The 21,097-nt window shown below is 34.4% G+C and overlaps 1 protein-coding gene across 9 annotated transcripts in view; it reads right to left on the reverse strand.

Moving 5' to 3' along the window:
- The window catches only part of SUCO (SUN domain containing ossification factor), a 77,058-nt gene that overhangs the window by 8,094 nt on the left and 47,867 nt on the right, over positions 1–21,097 (reverse strand). For 8 of the 9 annotated variants that reach the window (XM_072946105.1, XM_006211129.2, XM_015245107.3 and 5 more), the window contains 7 exons: positions 20,951–21,019; positions 19,900–19,990; positions 15,733–16,896; positions 13,108–13,195; positions 10,146–10,250; positions 8,476–8,630; positions 7,911–8,002 (listed from right to left, as the gene is read on the reverse strand). In XM_072946105.1, the coding sequence (XP_072802206.1) occupies positions 7,911–8,002; positions 8,476–8,630; positions 10,146–10,250; positions 13,108–13,195; positions 15,733–16,896; positions 19,900–19,990; positions 20,951–21,019 (1,764 nt within the window). Of the gene's footprint in view, positions 1–7,539; positions 7,631–7,910; positions 8,003–8,475; positions 8,631–10,145; positions 10,251–13,107; positions 13,196–15,732; positions 16,897–19,899; positions 19,991–20,950; positions 21,020–21,097 lie in introns of all 9 variants that reach the window. The other variant, XR_001459785.3, reaches the window with a different exon arrangement.

Below are 21,097 nucleotides of genomic sequence, written 5' to 3' on the forward strand. Positions count from 1 at the left end.
GCAGAGAAATTTTAAAAAAAATTAAAGAAATGCCAGAGACCAAATACAGTAACAGAAATGAAGAATGCTTTTGATGGTTTCATTAGTAGACTGGACATAGCTGAGCAAAGAATCACTGAGCTTGCAGATATGACAGTATGAACTTCCAAAACAAAAAAGCAAAGAGAAGACCAAAAAAAAAAAAAAAGAAAAAAAAAAGAATAGCAGAATATCCAAAAACTGCAGGACAACTACAAACAGTGTAACATATGAGTTATGAGAATACCAGAAAGGTAAGAATAAAGGAAAAAAGAGAAGCAATATTTTAAGTAATAATGACAGAGAATTTCCCCAAATTATGTCAGACACCAAACCACAGATCCGGGAAACTCTGAAAACACCAAGCAGGACAAATGCCAAAAATACTACATCCAGGCATATCATATACACACTTCAAAAAAATCAAAGATACAAGCAAAATTGATGAATTATTGCTAACAGACCTGCCTTACAACAAATATTAAAAGTAGTTCTTCAGGAGGGAGGAAAATAATATCGGTCAGAAACTCAGATCTAAATAAAGAAAAGAAGAGCATCAGAGAAGGAATAAATAAAGGTAAAATACAAACTTTTACTTTTCTTATTTTTAATCCATCTAACATAACAATTTGTTCAAAACAATAAAAGCAACAATGTATCTGAGTACACTGTGTGTGTGTGTGTGTGTGTGTGTGTATACACATATATATGCTTATGTAGAAGTAAAAAGAATGACAACAATGATATAAGGGATGAAAGGGAGGAATTAGGGATACTTTGTTATCGTAAAATACTTGCACCACCTGTAAAGCAGTATAATGTTACTTGAAAGTAGACTTGCATTCGTTGTAAAATGTATATTGCAAACCCTAGGACAACCACTAGAAAAAAATTTTCTTAAGTGTAACATGTTATGAAAGGAGAAAAACGAAATCACATAATATGTTCAGTTAAAACCACAAAAGGCAGAAAAAGTATGGAAAACAGTAACACGAACAAAGAACAAGGATAGCAAATAGAAAACAGCAACAAATATGGTAAACAGTAATCCAGCTATATCAATAATCACTTTAAACATCAATGACCTAAATATACCAATTTAAAAGATTTTAAGAGGGATGAAAAAATAAGAATTATATGTTGCTTACAAGAAACTCATTTTAAATATAAAGATACACACAGGTTAACAGTATACGAATGAAGAAAAAATATCCCTTGCTAACACAAATCAAAAGAAAGCAGGAGGAGTATACTAATCTCAGACAAAGCAGACGTCAGAGCAAGGAATTTTATCAAGGATAAAGAGGGGCGTTTCATAATGATAAAGTGGTCAATACTCCAAGAAGACATAATAATCCTTAATGTGTATTCATCTCATAACAGAGTGTCACATGACACAAAAAACTGGTAGAACTGTAAGAAGAAACAGATCAATCTACTATTTTAGCTGGAGAAATACTCTTCCATCAGAAGTGGTTACATCAGCGAGCAGTCAATAAGCACACAGATCACCTCAACAGCACCAAAAATCCATTCCAGTTCTACATACCAGGAATAAACACACACATTTTGTCATTTTCAACAGCATCGAAAAATATTCCAGAAATAAAAATCCCAAAAGTTTGACCATTTTGGAGTAAACAGAGATGCTATGTTCTTCCTAAACTGATAGTCAATGTAATCTCAATCAAAAGCCCAATAATCTTTTTGATGGAACTCTTAATAAATGTTTCTAGATTTATATGGAAACAAAGAGTCAGTAATGGCCAAGAAAACTGAAACAACTGAATTTCAAACAAAATTTTATATTGGAAACCCTACCTAACACCATATATAAAAAAATCAATTCCAGGTAGACTAAAGACCTAAAAGTAAAAGCCAAAGCAAACATTTGAAAGAAAAATTTTAAAATATCATCCACAAACCTGGAGTAAAAAAATTCTGTTTAAACAAAAGAGAACTAACCATATGGGAAAAAAAATTCATAAAATTGATTACATTAGAATTAGAGCTGCTTCTCTTACTTAAAGACTCCATGTAAAAAAAGTAAACCATATTAAGTCTCACAGTGAAATAAGATATCTGTAACATATTTAACCAATCAACAATTAGGATCCAAATCTTAAAATAAAAGCTATAAACCACTAAGAAAGAGATAACTCAATAGAAGAATAGGCAAAACATTTTAATGACAAGGAAAGTCAAATGACTAAAAGGCATAACATGCTCAGCTTCCTTAGTAATCAGGTAAATGCAAGTTACAACTGCAATGAGGTTAAGAAACACTTTAAAACTTGACAATTCTAAATGTTTGTTGGCAAGACTGTAGAAAAATGGAACTTCTCATGGTGCTGGTGGAAGGATAAACTGTTAAGACCACTTTGGAAAAGTTTGCCATTATCTTGTAACTTGTACATGAACATACCCTCCAACCCAGCATTTACATCTAGGTAATATTCCTAGAGAAATTCACACAACTATGTGCTGGTATACAAACAAAGGGAATGTTTACTGCAGCATTATTCCTAATACCCCAAACTGTAAGCAACACAGCAGAAAGAATAACTACATTGTGATTTAGTTGGTTACTGAAACATTATACAACACTGAGATGGAATATAATCATGTATACGAATCTTACAAATAGAATGTTGAAGGAAAGAAGACAAAAAGAGTATGGTATGATTTCATTTATCAAAAGCTCAAAACCAGGCAAAAATCAAATTATACTGTTGAGGAATCCAAACAGTGATGGTAAAATCATTAAGAAAATCAAGAATCAAGAGTCTGATTAAGTCAAGATAGTTACCTCTATCAGGAGCAATACCGAAAGTGCTGGCCTTATTCTATTTCTTGATCTGGATGTCAGTTACACAGGTGTTCACCTTATAATTACTTGACACATTATACATTTCAGTTTTACACACTTTTGTATTTCATTTATATTTCACGATAAAAATGTGTTACAGAAATCAGAACAATTTCGGTCTACCTGGCCAGTTAACACAAATCAAAGCATAAACTTGAGGAGAGAGAGGAAGGACACTAAGAGAATAACACTTACAATGAATTAAATAATTTATGTTACAACATGGATCATCTAAGTCCAGTTATTGCATAACCTCAAATGCTTAAAAGGCAAGAGATTATGTAATTTTCTAATTCTGTACTAACGCGTATCAACTTCGTACAAAATACTAAGCTTTATAATAAAATAAGACAAGGGACATCACAAACAATGCCACAGAAATATGAGACTACTATGAACAACTGTACTCCAACAAATTAGAAACTTAGAAGTGGATAAAATCCTAGAAACACACTTACCAAGACTAAATCATAAAGAACCAAAATATGAACAGACCAGTAACAACTAAGAAAATTGAATCAGTAATCAAAAACCTCCCAACAAAGAAAAGCCTAGGACCAGATGGCTCCACCAGAGATTTCTGCCAACCATTTAAACAAGAATTAACAGCAATCCTCCTGAAACTCTTCAGAAAATCTGCAGAGGAGGTTAACACTTCCATGCTTATTCTATAAAGCCAGCATTACCCTGATGCCAAAGCCAAAGGCACGACGAGAAAAGACTACTACAGACCAATCTCCCTGATGAATCCTGGTACAAAAATCCTCAGTGCAGTATTAACAAACCAAATCAGACAGCACGTTAAAAGGATTACACACCAAAAATGAGCAAGATTTATTCTTAGAATACAAGGGTGTTTCAACACATGAAAATCAATGTAGTCTGTCACAGATTAACAGAATGGAGGACAAAAACCAAATGATCATCTCAACTGATGCAGAAAAAGCGTATGACAAAATTTAACACCCTTTCATGACAAAAACATATTCAGTAAATTAGGAAAGAAGGAAACTGCCTCTACATAGTAAAGACCATTTATGAAAAGCCCACAGCTTAACATAGTATTCAATGGTGAAAAGACTGAAAGTTTTTCCTCTAAGATCAGGAAGAAAGCAAGGATATGTGCTCTCATCACTTCTGTTCAATAAACTGTTGGAAGTCCTAGCCGGCCCAATTGGTCAAGAAAAGAAAAGAAAAGGCATCTAAGTTGGAAAAAAAGAGGTAAAATTATCTCTGTTCAGAGATGATATAACATAATCTTTTATATAGAAAACCTTAAAATCTTACAAAAAAAAAAACCTGTTAGAACTAAATGAATTCAGCAAAATTGCAGGATACAAAATCAACATAAACATGAGCTGTGCTCCTACACAGTAACAATGAACAAGCCAAATAGGAAATTAAGAAAACAATTCTATTTATCAAACCTATAGTATCAAAAAGAATAAAATACTTAGGAATAAGCCTCACTAAGGAAGTGAAAGATTTGTACACCTGAAAATTACAAACACTAATGAGAGAAACTGAAGAAGACACAAACAAATGGAATGACACCTCATGTTCATGACTGGAAGACATAATATTAAGATGTCCACACTACAAAGCAATCTACAGATTCAACATAATCCCTACCAAAATCCCAACAGCATTTTTTAATGAAAGAGAAAAATACATTCTAAAATTTATAGCAAATCCCAACTGACCTTAAATAAGCAAAACAATTTCAAAAAAGAAGAACGAAGTTAGAGGACTCACACTTTCTGATTTCAAAACACATTCCAAATGTAATCAAAACAGTATGGTAGTACTGGTATAAAAACACATAGAAAAATGGAATAGAAAAAAAGAGCCCAGAAATAAACCCTCAAACATAATAGTCAAATATCTTCAACAAGGGTGTCAAGACCACTCAATGGAGAATGACAGTCTCTTCAACAAATGGTGCTGGGAAAACTGGATATCCACATGCCAAAAAAAAAGAAAAAAAAAAAAAGAGTTGAACCATTAACTTACACCATATTAAAAAATTAACTCAAAATGGATTAAAAATATAAATATAAAACCTAAAACTATAAAATTCTTAGAAGAAAACATAGGGAAAAACTTCATGACATTGGCTATGGCAATGATTTCTTGGATACAACATTTAAAGTACAAGTAACAAAAGCAAAAGCAGACAAATGGGACTATATCAAATTTAAAAAAAACTTCTGTCCATCAAAGCGCAAAATCAGAGTGAAAATGCAACCTATATAATGGGAGAATATATCTGCAAGTCATATATCTGATAAGGGATTAATATCTAGAATATATAAAGAACTCTTATAACTAAACATCAAAAAAAAAAACCCTCAACAAAGGAGCAAAAGACTTGAATAAACATTTCAAAAACGATTTACAAATGGCCAACAAGCACATGAAATGATGCTCAACACCACTAATCATCAGAGCAATGCAAATCAAAAGCACAATGAGATAACACCTCACACCTATTAGGAAGGCTACTATCAAAAAAAAAGAAAACAAGTATTGTGAGGACGTGGAGAAAACTGTGCAGTCGATGGAACTGTAAAATGGTGTAACCACTATGAAAAACAGTATAAAGGTTCCTCAAAAAATAGAACTATCATATGATCCAGCAATCCCACTTGGGTATATAGCTGACCTTTGAACAACATGGGTCTGAACCATGAGTCCGCTTATATGCAGATTTTTTGCAACAGTAAATACTAAGTATTATACAATTGTGGCTGGTTGAATCTACAGATGGAGAACCCCAGATACAGAGTAACATGAACATGGAAGGCTGACTATAAATTGTATGTGAACTTCCAACTGCACAGAGGGTCAGCGTCCCTAACTCCCGCACTGTTCAAGGGTCAACAGTATGTCCAGAAGAACTGAAAGCAAGGTCTTAAAGAGGTATTTGCACACTCATGTTCAGAGCAGCACTATTTCACAACAGCCAAGAGGTAGAAGCAACCCAAATGCCTATCAATAGATGAATAAACAAAACATGGTATGTATCTGTATAATGGAATATTGTTCAGTCTTAAGAAAGAAGAAAACCGTTACATGCTACTGCACAGATGAAACTTGAGGACATTACACTAAGTAAAATAAGCCAGTCAGGGAAAGACAAATAATACATGATTCCACTTCAAATTAAGTATCTAAAGTAGTCAAATTCATAGAAACAGAAAATGCAATTATGGTTACCAGGGGCTGGGAGGAGGGAAAAAAGGGACTTGTGTCATGGATACAGTTTCAGATTTACGAAATGAAAAAGTTTTGGAGATGTTTCATATCAATCTGAATATACTTAACGTTAATGAACAATAAACAAAACCAGTTTCCTGCCTACTGTCCTTAACTGTTTTAACTGCAAAGATGAACCAAGAAGACATAGTTGGTTAAAGTAGAAGTAATTTTACTATCAGGTAGAAAAGGCTATTCTAACTGGCCTTGAAGAGTTACATAAAGAAAAGAGAAACAGTAAAACAGTCATGATTTCAACTAATTTGAAATAAAACAAGAAATGCTGAGAAGGAAAATCATCTCCAACATATTCCCTAATCCATGAATACAGCTCAAATAAGTAATGCATGTACACCCACCAGAAAAGGTAAGAGGCCAACAATACTAAATGTTAACTGGAATGTAGAACCCTCAAACATAGCTGACGGGAGGGCAGATTCACACAACACTCTGGAAAACTGTGTGGCAGTATTTAATAAAGTGGAATATGTACAATCTTATGATCCGGCAATCTCATTTCGAGGGATATACTCAACAGATGTGCATACATGTGCTCACCAAAAGATATGTAATAGTTTCAAACTGAAAATAATCCAAATGTAAATGATTAATGTGTGGTATATTTGTATAATGGAATACTATACAGGAATGAGAGTAAACAAACCGTAACTATACTCAAAGACATGGTGGACCTTACAATCAATGTCAAATACGTAGTGGCTACCCTGGGAGGGGGATGGGTAGTGACTAAAAGAGCACAAAGAAGTTTCTGGGGTGCTGGATAATGTTCTGTTTCTTACTCTGGGTGTTGGTTCAGTTTGTTCAGTTTGTGAAAAATCCATCAAGCTTTACATATGATAATTACATTTTCCTGTACAAATTATACTTTAAAAATTCACTTATAAAAAGACAGATTAGCCAAAAGAAGAAAAAGAGAAAGGAAAAAAGCAGCAAGGAGAAAGAGATTTACTAGTCCTAAGTAAACACACATGTAATGGGTAAGTCTGTAAAGCTCTGTGATAACAGTAAACCAGCGAAGCTCAAGAATGATCACTTGAATAATTTAATCAACTGGAACATGTTGCTCAGTTACTAAATCCTAAAGAAAGAGACAGTCTCCAGTGATTATTAAGAAAGCACTCCTAATTGAGATATGTAATTAATTTGGTTATTTTAATATTGCTAGAAGATAAGTCTCTTAATAAGCACTAAATATAGCACTAGTTATAAAAGGTACGGATACAGGAAAGCAGCCATTCATTTCAGTTTAAGTATTCATTAAGTATTAGACAATGGAAGCCTATTACAGACCCTGGGCTATAAAAAAGAGAAAGATCAGATTTTTTTTCAGCAAGTGCCTCACAGTCCTAAACTAGAGACAAAAGGGGTCCTACCTGAACAGGAAGAGGAGGCAGATAAGCACAGGATACTATGGGAGCACATTCAGGTTTTCCATATCTGCTGAACTTTCTCAAACATCCCTTTCTAAAAAGAAATACTTCTAAACAGGAGCATGTGCAAACGAGGCTACCAATGGCTAATTAAACTGAGCCCCCCCACCCCACCCACTGGGCTTTTAGGAATAAAGACAGATTTAAACTGTGAAAATGATAAGGTGGCTTTGACACAGCACAAACACAAAGGTTACTTGTACCCACTATTCTGCTGCAGATGGTCTCGAACACAATATTGACATTATACTTAGGGCTAGAAGGAAGTTAGGTTCACATTTATATTTACATATTACATATCCACAAAAATCTACCTTCTTTGCCAGTTAACTGTAGAGACTTGGATCTGATGAGTGGGAATGAAGTTCTCCTTTTCAAGTTCATATCATCATAGGAAGAGAAACACCTAACACATGAAGAAAAATCAACATAGGGCACAGTGAGTGAACTACATATAATTTACTCCACAGTTGGAGCTGGATGGAAGCTAGAGAACTGTACATGCACACAGGACTCATCTCTAAGGTAACCTTCCAGTTACTGATAATATATGTAAAAGAAAATTTAAAGATCATTTTCTAAAAGGTGCTGTATTAAAATACCTATTCCCCTTCTTCCCTCTTTGAATTCCACATTCAAGCATCTTTTACAACCAAAACATTTCAAGAGTTTTTATGCACTTATTACTAGTGTTTTCTCTGTTAGAGTCCACAGAACCTTCCAGGCATAGGAACATCTCACTAGTTCCAATGATATTTTTAATTAACATTTTGGTTTCAAGATAATCACATGGGGAAATAAATTATCTCAATATCCCTTTATTTATTCAAATTTCTCAAAAATATAAAAGGAAAATTGTGAAATATAATGCTGACTTACCTTTTAGGGCTTGGATACTGATTACTTTTAGGAAGTTTTGAAATATAATCTCCATCAAATTGAGAAGTGTTTCGACAACGCTGCATACAAAGCATCAGTCCCAAGACAACACAGAGAACCAGAGATATAACAAGATAGCTTTGTCGATCTGAAACCTGAGATGAGAAGAAAGTTTAATAATAATTTTAAAATAATATTAGAAAAACTACAGTGGGTTTAGTTACCTAAAGTTCAAAGGACAAATCATTTTGAACATTTTCTCGTGTTTCAAAACCATAAATGCAGAGCATGCTCTTGGAAAATGTACTACTAAGGCAGTATTTTACATTTTCTTTTTTTCCCCCAATCCCTTAAAAAATTTCAAACCTACGGAAAAGTTTAAAAAATAGTACAATGAACATATGTATGCCTTTCACCTATGCTCACATTTTGCCACATATGCTTCGTTTTTCTACTTGTACAACCTCAGGGAGGAAAAAAATCGTGCTCTTACCTAGTCTTTCCCATCTCACAAAACTAAACCACCAATCACCCAATGATTTCAGCCTGGGAATCACTCTTAATTCCTCATCCCCATAACTAATCTTTCAGGAACGTGTGCCTTCTATCTTAAATATAACCTGAACTCAGCAACTCTACACTGTTCTCCACTTCTGAAGTCCTAGTCCAAGCCAGCCTCACCTCACCCAGTCTACTCCGCTGTCTCCTAATTAAACGGCTTCCTCCCCACTTCTGCTCCTGCTGGTCCCTAAAAGGTGATTCTCCACAGAGCAGCAAATAGGGAGCTTCTCAGTGTCATCTATGAGATGATCCATGTTATTTCTTTAATACTTTCCAATGACTTGCAGGAATAAAATAAAATTCAAACTCTCAACTGTCTACAAAGGTCTACATGACCAGGCCCCTGCCAAATTCCTCAATTTACTTCTTATCTTCACTTCTCTCTTTCACTCTGCTTCTGCCACACCAGCTTTTGTTCTGGTCCCAAACACATGCCACTATTTCTAACTGCACGTGCTTTGCCCTAGATCTGCCACTAACCGGCTTGCTCTGACCCCAGGCTCTGTGTGGCTGCTGACTCCTCTTGAGCAGTCAGTTCTAACGCCACCTCCTCAGGTAAGCCTTCCAACATCACCATAGCTAAGGCAACTGCACTTAAAGCACCACCACGGTACACGTGCCCGTTTCACTCTCCACCTCACCGTCCTTCACACATATTTACTGTATGTACTCCCTCTCTCCCCCAGGTAAGACAGCCCTGTGAGGCCAGGGACTATTCACAGCCATATGCCTCAACCCAGGACCGGACAGCTCATGTCTCACACACATGGATGGCTCAAAAAATACTTGTTAAATCAATGAAATTTTTGCTTTTACTAACTTAACAAGCCTTTTTGAACTGAAAACTTAAGTATGTATAGCAACTATCAATGGTTTGTAAAAGGCTGAATAGAACTGCTTTATAACTGTATTTTATGGAAGACCTAAACTATGAAAGCCATGTCTTCCAAAAAATTATGATAATGAATATATTTCCAAAACTTCAAAATACCACATTCGAGTGTTCTGAAAAAGTTCTCTATACGTGACAATCTTGTTTGATTAAAGTTCTTAGATATCAAGCCTGCCTTCATGACACTGTGTCACACACCACCATCAGTAACACTAACCTCATGTTTTAATTCCGCTACTGTTGTTGATAAATTTGAAACAAGCTGTGTCATGTTGGTCAGTTGTGCCTGTAGCAACTGGATGGCTTCAGTCTGCCGCTGATCCTATGATAGAAGAAGAAATAAGTGTTATTCTTTTTGTGTTTCATCTGTACGTTAACTACACTATAAATTCAAGCAAAAAAATCCAGAAAAACTGTTAAATTCCTCAGGAGGGAAAACATATTAGTAGAAAGCTCTTACTGAATGAATGTTGTAAACGTGAACCAGAAGTTTTAAAAAACAAAACATTTTAAGAATTTGAGACTGTTCAACCCTCCTCCTCTGCCAAAAAAAAAAAAAGGCCACTCACTGCTACCATGTAGAATATTGTCTAATAGAAGTTAATAAATTACTTTTTAAGTTAATAGAGGCTCCATATGTAAAAATCAGCCTATAACCAGCTATATGCAAAGTAGTCACTTTGTCAAATGTGTCTTTTTAAACCAAAGCAATTGGCACAAAGACATGCTGGAGAATTTTTGAAGAATGTTTCTGGATACAAAGCGGGCTCATACCAAGAAGATTTAAAACTTCTATTTCATAGCATATTAGGATGGAACTTAGGATGTCACACAGACAATATGTACAACTGATCATCTATCTAGTCAAATGCTGGGTTATCAATGAAAAGAAATTGATCCAAAACACCCATCTTTCCAGCTCTGAATTTTAGAAACTTTTATAATCAACAAATAGGTCTTTACTTAAACTAGCATTTACATGCATATTTTAGAGACATACATTGTATTCATGGTTGTGAACCTACATTAGGTAGACTATACTAAAAATTTCAACTTACTAATGAATTTGAGGAGGAGGAAAAGAGAGCCAGAAGTTTAGGAAATCCAACACTCTAATTTAGGCCCCCTGGGGGAGGGAATAGCTCAAGCGGTGGAGCACATACTTAGCAAACACAAGGTCCTGGGTTCAATCCCCAGTATCTCCTCTAAAAATAAGTAAATAAACCTAATTACCTTCCCACTCCAGGACCCTATATGAAATAGCTACATAACCATTTACTACTCAAATTTAGATTTAAATAAGTTTTAAGTCTCAACTGTGTGTGTGTGTGTGTGTGTGTGTGTGTGTGTGTGTGTGCGTGCACGTGCGTGCGTGTGTTAAGGGGGGAGGGGTGTATAAAACTGTAACAAAAAGCTTCCCTTACTTCCCTCACTGTGATCTACTGTGGTACTTTCTATCCTACTTAATTTTTTTTTAAATGCAGAATGTGATTCAATAAATTGTTTCTTTGATTCACATTTGACAAACACTGATAAATTCTAGACAGTTTTAAAGGACATGTTATTAAAAGTATCACGTTGGTTAAAACTTATAATCAAGATTTACTTCCAATAGTGTTAACAGACGAGATTATTGAAAAGTACTTAAACAGGTCCCTGAGACATAAAGCACAGATGTTACATATAAAGCAGAGAAAAAATATAGAGGGAAAATTATTGCATTAAAATTAATGAAGAACTAAATAAGTATTGTGTTCAGGGGTCAGAGGACTTAGAACTATTAAGCTGTCAATTCTCCAAATTGATCTAGAAAGTCAACACAATCCCAATCAAGATACAAACAGGTTTTTTGTTTGGTAGCAACTGACAAACTGATTCTAGTATCTGTACTGGCCAAATCCAGATTAGTCAAAAGAGCTTTAGAAAAGAAGAGCAAAGTTACAGGATTGAAATTACCTAACTTTAAGAATTCCTACAAAGTTACAGTAATCACAACAGTGTAGTATTAGCAAGAAGACAAACAGATGAGCAGAACAAACAGAAGCCCAGAAACAAATCTACATATATATGGTGAAATGATTTTTATCAAAAGTACAAAGAAAATTCAGTGGAGAAAAGACAGACTTTTCAACAAATGATGCTGGAAGGAAGGAATATTCATGTTTCTCATCCTCTCTCCCTCAAAAGCACTTTGAGCCATACTTTGTAATATGTTAAAAAACTAAAATGGATTATAAACCTACTGCAAAACTAAAACTATAGAAATTCTAGAAGAAAACACAGGGGAAAAAAATTCTTTGTGACTTTGGTTTAGGCAAAGACTTTGTAGAGCAAAGAGAAAATGGGTAAAACAGCTTCAACAAATTAACTTCTGTTCTTCAAAAGATGCATTTAAGAGAATGAGAAAAAAGTAACTAGGAGAAAATATTTACAAAGCATATCTCTGATAAAGGACGTGTATTCAGTATATATAAACAATTCTCAAACCTCAATTTAAATAAAAGGAGGAATTTTGTGTGGAACCACAATGATAACATGTCACAAATTGAGAATAAGATGCAACTTAAACTCTACAACTTGAGGCCTCCTCACCTCACCGTCCTCAAATCCCAAATAATCTTTTAGAAAAGTATAAATTTTCCTCATCACGGTAACATACTATAAAAACTTATTAACAAACATCACGTTTAATGGTACAACACTGAAATCAGTCCCTTAAAATCAACAAGACAGGGGAATGGCCACTACCGTCAGTCCTACAGTACCACTGTATAGCTCTATGTAAAACATAAAAGGGAAAAAAAGAAATTAAAAGGTATAAAAATTAAAAAGAAGAAACAGAGCTGTTCTTATTTGCAACCAATAAAACTATCCACATAGAAAACCACAAATGATTTTAGAATTTTAAGGAGTTGTGCAATATCCACTGCACTTCTACACACGTACATATGCACAAATCTTGAAATGTAAGTCGGATAATGTTCAAGAAAATTTTCCCTGGAAGAGAAAATGATACTAACAGCTAGAAAACTTCCCAAACATGACATCATTTTACAGGCTTAATCATCAGCTATTAAGCAAAGAGTGAACCAACATTACTTACCCTTCTTAACAGTGAGATACCACAAAATTCAGTGGAAATATATATAAAAAGTAAATGAGGCATGAAGATGACCAACCTGCTCCTCTGCTATTCTTGAGGTGTTCTGAAGTTTTATTATTGTTTTATTGAAAGCCTTTTGCATTTCTTCCATTTGTTTTCGGTACCTAAGGAGTAAGAATTGATTTTAATTGATTTTTATTTCTTATTTCTTTATTAGTGGAAACACAGTTCATATTTCAATATATGAGATAAATCAATTTTTTTCTGATAATAACTCTTTTGAGGCCTGTGCAATACAGGAAAATTTACAAAGGTAAAATAAAGAGGTCCCTTGAGGTGTCTGCCACCTCAACATTAATTCAATGCTTCTCATTGCTTTATAAGATTTATTAGTCACAGATACAGTCAATTAACCTGTGACAAAGGAGCTATGAATATACAATGGGGAAAGAACAGTCACTTCAATAAATGATCCTCGGAAAACTGAATAGCCACATGCAACTGAATGATACCATACACAAAAATTTAACTCAAAATGGATTAATGACTTGAACCTAAGACGTAAAACAAAAGAACTCCTAGAAGAAAACATAGACAGTAAGCTCCTTAATATCAGTCCCAGCAATGTTTCTTTGGATATAACACCAAAAGCAAAGGCAACAAAAGCAAAGAAAAACAAGTGGGACTACATTAAACTGAAAAGTTTTTAAACAGCAAAGAAAATCATCAACAAAATGAAAAGGCTATTTACCAAACAGGAGAAAGTATTTGCAAATTATTAATCAGATAAGGGGTTAATATCCAAAATATATAAAGAAATCATATAACAGCAAAACAAAACAAAACAAAAAACATTTTAAAAGTTGGCAGAGAATCTGCATAGATATTTTCCCAAAGAAAACATATACATGGCCAACAGGTACATGAAAAGGTGCTCAACATCATTAATCATCAGGGACATGCAAATCAAGACCACAATTTGTTACTACCTTACATCCCTTAAAATGGCTATTACCAAAAAAAACAAGAAGTAACACTTGGTGGCGAGGATGTACAGAAAAGGGAACCCTTCTACACCGTTGGTTGGGAATATAAATTGGTACAGCCATTATGGGAAACTGTATGGTGGTTCCTTAAAAAATTATAAACAGAACTACCATATGATTCAGCAATTCCACTTCTAGATATTTTGAAGAAAATGAAAAATGCTAACTTGAAAAAATATCTGCACCTCCATGTTCACTGCAGCGTTATGTACAACAGCCATGGCATGGAAGCAAACTAAACATCCATCAGTGGAAGAATGGATAAAGAAAATGTGTTGTGTATACCATGGAGTATTACTCAGCCATAAAAAAGAAAGCCTCAGCATTTGTGACAACATAGATTGACCTTGAGGGCATTATGCTAAATGAAGTAAGTTCAACAGACATATGGTTGTTCTCACTTATATGTGGAATCTAAAAAAATAAGAAAAACCCTCAAACTCACAGGTACAAAGAACACATTGGTGATTGCCAAGGGGGAAGGCAAAGGGTGGGCAAAATTGATAAAGGGGGTCAAAAGGTAAAACTTCCCAGTTATAAAATGAGTAAGTAATAGAGATGTAATGTACAGCATGGTAACTATACTTGATAATACTGGATTGTACTGTATATCTGAAAGCTGCTAAGAGAGTAGATCTCAACATAAAAAAGAAGTGTAACTGTGATGATGATGTTAAACAGATTCACTGTAGTAATCACTTCACAATATATACAAATATCAAATCATTACACTGTACATCTGAGACTAATATAATGTCATATGTCAATTACATATCAATAAAAAAAGATTTATTAGTGATTTCTGTGGTTCTTTTAGTGGGGCGAATTGGGTGGGGATGGGGAGAGGCAACAGCAGGTTGAGAGGCAGCTAGCAGGCAAGCAAACACACCCGCATACAATTTCCAATAAACTGTATGTATGAATCAAGAAACTCCCTTTAGCATATAATGATAACCTTAGTGACATCTCATTAGCAACATTTCAATTTAAGAGGAATAGAAAATCCAGTGCCTAGGTGGTTACAAAATGTTGGAGGAAAATCCCTAAGGATGCTAGACACTTAAGGGATTAAAAAAAAAAAGTAAATAAGATTGAAAACTGGAGAACTGTGCCTAGGGTCTTAATCATTGCATAAGCAAGCACACCGGCACTGCCTCTGGCACTTAACAGCACAAGAGCGTAAATTACTACAACTAGGACTAGGATGCTAGGACTTGTATGAAGGGATGCAAATATTGCCTAATCATCCAGTTTAGTCTATTCTAGTCTTCACCTACTTAAATTCTTAAATATCTTGCAAGTTCCACAAAGAGCTTTCAAGTCTATAGCCTCTAATTTTTCCCGTGAGTGCTCTGGGAATCAAACAATAAAAGTGGCTGAAGTTAAGCAACAGAAGGAGAAACTGATTATACGTAATTCAAACTTGTTATCTGCCTAATAAAGATATTACATCATTTAATACCTTAATACCAAAATCAATTCTTAAAGTCATCGATCAAAATCCAAGTCACTTTCTTTCTCTCTCCAGCTAAAACTGTGCTTATTACTACTATATCATGAGATAATTAAATTCTCTCCTTCTCTAGCCACAGATGATACTCTGCTACTTAGCTCACTGAGCAAAGTGGACTGTGCTAATTCACAAGAAAGCTTACCTTTGGCTAAGCTCCTCCAGATAGCGACCACTGAGAGACATGTTAACTTCTAAGGCTTTAATACGATTATTAAGTCTCATAAATACTGACTCCTTTTGGTTTGATCCATGTACAAGATTTCCATTAGCATATCCTAGATCTGAAGAATTTTGCAATTCAGCATAAAAATCTGTAGCTGTCCTCTGTAACCCTCTTAAAAGGGCATCTTCTGGAGACTGTTCTTCCTCTTTTACTTCAGGTAATGAAGAAGAATCCGCAACAGGAGTCAAAAGTTGCTTTGGTGTGTCAGCTATGTTCATTTTGGCTTCCCCATCTTCACTGTCAGGCACAGTAGCTGTGTTTAGAGGTGGCACTATTGTTTCAGAAAGCTTTGTGATAATTTGCATGGAGTTTATGTCTTCTTTTACAATATTACCCATTATTTCATTAAGTTTATTTGTTTCATAGATCACAGCTGGTTTCTCTATAGAACTAAAACTCTCAGACTTTTTTTCTGTTTCATTATCAACCTCAGCAGAACTTTTTTGGGGACTCACTTGTGATGGTGTATGTCCTGCCTCATATTTAATAGGCTCAGATACTTCTATTTTAGATAATGAACTGATTTCTGGAGTAACATCTAAGGGAAGAGACTGAGAAAGAGTTTGAGGAAGGCTCGGTTCAAGTTCAATGGCTTCTACAGTGTGATTAATCAAATCTCCTTGGTGCATACTACTTAAGTCACCTAGAACAATGGTTTCTGCTTCCTTTTCCTTACTCTTACTGTCTATTTCTCCACCTGAAGGTTGCAATACTGAAACATCTACTGATTCTGCAGGAAGTACTAATGGTGGTTGAGCTGAAACAAGGTAATCTTTTTCTTTACTCACAAGAGTTCTGCTGCGTTGCCGATAATGAGCAACTCTAACTGAACACCATTTATATATGTATTCTGAAAAACTAGAAATACAACAAATTGTGGTCAGTTCACTGCAAAATATTTGTGTCTCTGACTCAAACCAGGGTGATGTTTCGTCCTCTTGTTCACCACTACCCAGAAGGGTCACCGTAGAGGGACTTGCCTCCTCTTCTTCCTCTTGAACTAGTTGTACAATGGGACTCTCTTTTGTAGAATCTGCTGCTGATGGCTCTGTGTCATGTTCATGTCCCTCAGTGGTTACAAACCTAGAAATACATATCCATAATCACAAATCACTTTAATCAGAAATCTAAAGATAAAATTATGTTTAAGGAAAATAAATGCAGCATACATAAGATAAAAGAAAGGCTAGAAATACAGGAAAAACTCACATTTATTTTGGAAGAATTTTTCCCCTTCAAATCACTTTCATTACAAAACAATATTATTCAGAAATGGTAACAGAAAGATCATTTATCAAGTGACCAGCCAGATGACTCACATCACTGTATATTTACCAAATCAAATTTTTCTTAATCTCTGTTTAAGAATTCTTTGTACAGGAATATTTCCATTTACTGAATGTATCTTGTACCTTTCCCTCCCATATTCACCAAATCTTTGTAAGCCTCATTATCCCTCGTATCAGAAACTGTGAGCTACCCAAGGGCTATAAAAGTCGCAGAGCTAAAACTAGAAGCCAGGATTCTTATTACGAATGCATTTTGTGCATGAATATCCTATTTTCAAAAGGCCAACACAGCTGACCCTTCAACAAGGTGGCGGGTTAGGGGTGTGGACCCTTTGCACAGTCAACATCAGTGTATAATGTATTCAGTCCTCTGTGGCCACAGTTCTTCTATATCCGTGGTTCCGCATCTGCAGATTCAACCAATCGAGATTATGTGTACGACAGTATTTACTACTGAAAAAAAATGTGTGATGTGTGTATAAGTGGACCTGTGCAGTCCAAACCCACGTTATTCAAGGGTCAACTGCAGATTTCTCGAAGATCATTTTTCTATGGATGAGTTGAGGAATTCGAACATGGCATTTACTTATACATACACACACACACGAGGGTGCACCACCTACTTTAGGGAGAAGAAACATACTATCCCTCCCCGCAAACAATCTCAATATCATCTGGGCTAATTTTCAATTATTTAAAGCTAAATACTTAGCCATTTTAAATGAATAGTGCTACTAACTCAATCCCATCTTTGGGCTCTAGAATATGTGTGTAGGGGAGAGTGGGGAATTGAGCTGGTAGGAACAGTGCTGTAAACTACAGTATCTGTGATTCCTTCTGAGATAAAGATAATGAATTTCTGGGTACAGTCCTTGCAGCACCAAAGTTACAATCTGAAAAAAAAAATGTAATTTGAATACCAAAAAGAAATATCTTCATATACAAATTTTTCTACTGTGAAAAACTACTAAGAATGCCAGGAAAAGTCTTCAAATAAAGATCAATATCACAACAGCAAAAGTAGGAATAAAAAAAAGACAGTATCTAAAAGCTGGACTTTCATTTCATTGGCAGAAAAATAGTAAACAGACTAAACTAAAACACAGTTGGGCTCTGCTTCTCTAAATAGATGGTACAGATACAGATACAGATACATAGTCTCTGTATAATATTTCTTACATATTAAGGTGGAACACTACTTACTATCTACCAAGTAAATTATGACAGTAAAAAGGAGCAATGTCTGAAGAAGGGGAGGGAGAAAAACTAAACTGAATCAATTTGGTAAAAATTAAGTTATATATCATCTGTATATACCCTGATCAGAGTTATGCTTTAAAAAACTCAGATCTGAGAAAAGAAAATAAGTCATCTTTTCATAATAACTTTAGCAATGACACCCTATCACAGATTCTTTTATTTTCACTTGTTTTTTTCAGAAGACTGCCATATGATCATCAGAAAGAATTTAAGACAAACATACATGAAGAAATATTATGCAAAAAGATTAACAATTGTGCAAAAATAGCTACTAAAAAACAAACTCTAACATAGAAAAGTAAGAACTGCTAATATTAGCCTGATGTGATATCATTCAACAAATATTCATATGTATATGGGGGGGTGAGTGTGTATATGTATGTTTGTGTATATATGTGTAAAATGAAGTTAGTCTCATTTAGTTTTGAAAAATAAGACACACTATGTGTTGTTAACTAAAGAACCTTGTTACAAAACCAGGACAGCTCCACATAATTAGAAACACCAAGAACATCTATTGCAAAGAGATTTCTGGGGACCTTATAGGAGTCAGTGACACACAATGCTGTATCTTCTCTCTAATCACCCAATAAGTATCTCTAATCACCCAATAAATATCTTTAGTCACTTCCAGGATTAACATAGGAGAATACAAAGTTGGCATTGTGCCCTTCAAAGCATAAAAATCTCATTTCTGAATTAGTATAATACTTAAGAATTATAGCTCAAAAGCACACCCACTGCAGGTTTCATTTATTATCTTGAACTACTTCATGTTCAAATATCGTATCATATTCAGTAAAGTTCCTCTGGGAAAAAGGGCTTTCAAAGTTCTAGAGGGAGTATATTTAATGAAATATACATAAGTTAAAATTATAATAACTATCTATACACCCTAATTATCCCAATAACTCAAATCATTATGAGCTTATCTGTTAATGGATTAGAAGCAGAAGTGCCAATAAACCTTAGTCATCTCTGGTAGAAAAGACCAAAAAAACAAGGATACTTTACGTTTTACCTATATATTTATATATCCCTGCCCAAAGTGCCCACTGCAACCTGGGGAAAAGACCTGTATCATTCAATTTCAGAAACACTGTAAGAGGCTGCTGTGTGACAAACACAGAAATTAAAAGCCACTGCTCTAAGTACTTCAAGTATCCCTTACAGCTTTGGAGGCATAGCACAGATATTTAATCAATGTTTTTCAATTTGAACCTAATAAAAACAGGCCTTTAGAATGTGTCATCAAACTTACATCTGCAGAGGTAGGTCAATTATTTGCAATAAGGAAAAGATTAAGTATTGTAAATAAGAAAAGTAATAATGTAATATCAGAACAACAAACATTTGGTCTGGAGTGAAGTGAATTCCTGGCATCCAAAAAGCAACTCAAAGATGTTTTAAGTGGCTATGGATCAGAATCAGAGCTTTCTGTAGATAATCATTTCACATCAATCACAAGTACCTTTTCATGTACTAGTATACTTAGCTCTCCACTTTATAAGAACTCTAATATCACAATATAACTTACTCATGTGATGGAACAGGAGCTGAAACAGGAGATGATTCAGGCATTTTAGGTGCAGTTGTGGCAGTGGCATTCTCAGAAATACTTTTATTTCCTATTTTAAGAAAGATGCCCATATTGAGTTTAATTTTTAAAAGCTATACCACGGAAATATTTCACTATAACAAATAAAGAACTTTAGTTTCTCGAGGGAGAAGAAAAAAAATTCAAATAGGTTTACTACTGCAGACTTTTTTTTCCCCATCAAAGTCCTTTTAGAAAGAAATGATTGTACAAAGTCACAATTACAAGTAATGTATATTCTTTGTCAGCCTCTCAGATAATTAAAGCAAGTAACATGACTATAAATTTTGTGTAATCTCTTACATGATTAATAAGACACCTGAGTTACTAAAGAGAATAAGACATAAATGGGTGATTTTAAGTTTGTACTTGGAACTAAGTACTTTTTTATTGAAGTCTATTTGACATATCATATTAGTTTCATGTGTATAACAGTGATCTGACACTTGTATACATTGCAAAATGATCACCACAATAAGTCTAGTTACCACCTGTCACCATACTGTATTACTCAAGGCGTACATTATAACCCCATTAACTTCTTTATTGTATAACTGGAACTAAATATTTTTGGGAGAAAAAAAGGGCAAGATTGCTTTTCTCCTTGCTAATAAACTTCTTTTTTGGCATTCTTTAAGGAAAGAATTGCTCTCTAAACTAAATAGCTACTCGATTAAAAGAAAAAACATAGTTGAAGTACTACTAGAGCATCAAAGCCTCAAGAAAAAGATAAGGGATAAAATCATTACTTCTACAGCAGGGAAGAGTCAAAAACCAAATTCATGATTTCATATAGACAGGATTTTATTATTAAAGAGAAACTGTGAAATTAAAATCAACAATGAATAACAGAAGATTGGTAAGTTTCTTTGGATCGTTTCTACATTTCTAAATAAAAAAGCAAATTGCTTGGTTTATTAATTAATTTTCCTAACTAGGAAGACCCCTGGAGTATCATAATATTTAAAAGACCCATAAAATGATTAGGTACCTTCTGTCAGGTCTTCAGTTTTTGCTCCCAGAATATTAGCGGCAATATTCACCATATTTAGAATGGCATCTAAAACAAAATTGAATCAGAAAAAAATACCAATATACCTACATATTTTCATATAACTTAATATCAGATAGTCAAAAA

Source organism: Vicugna pacos, chromosome 21 (genome assembly GCF_048564905.1).
Source record: "Vicugna pacos chromosome 21, VicPac4, whole genome shotgun sequence".
NCBI classification, from domain to species: Eukaryota; Metazoa; Chordata; class Mammalia; order Artiodactyla; family Camelidae; genus Vicugna; species Vicugna pacos.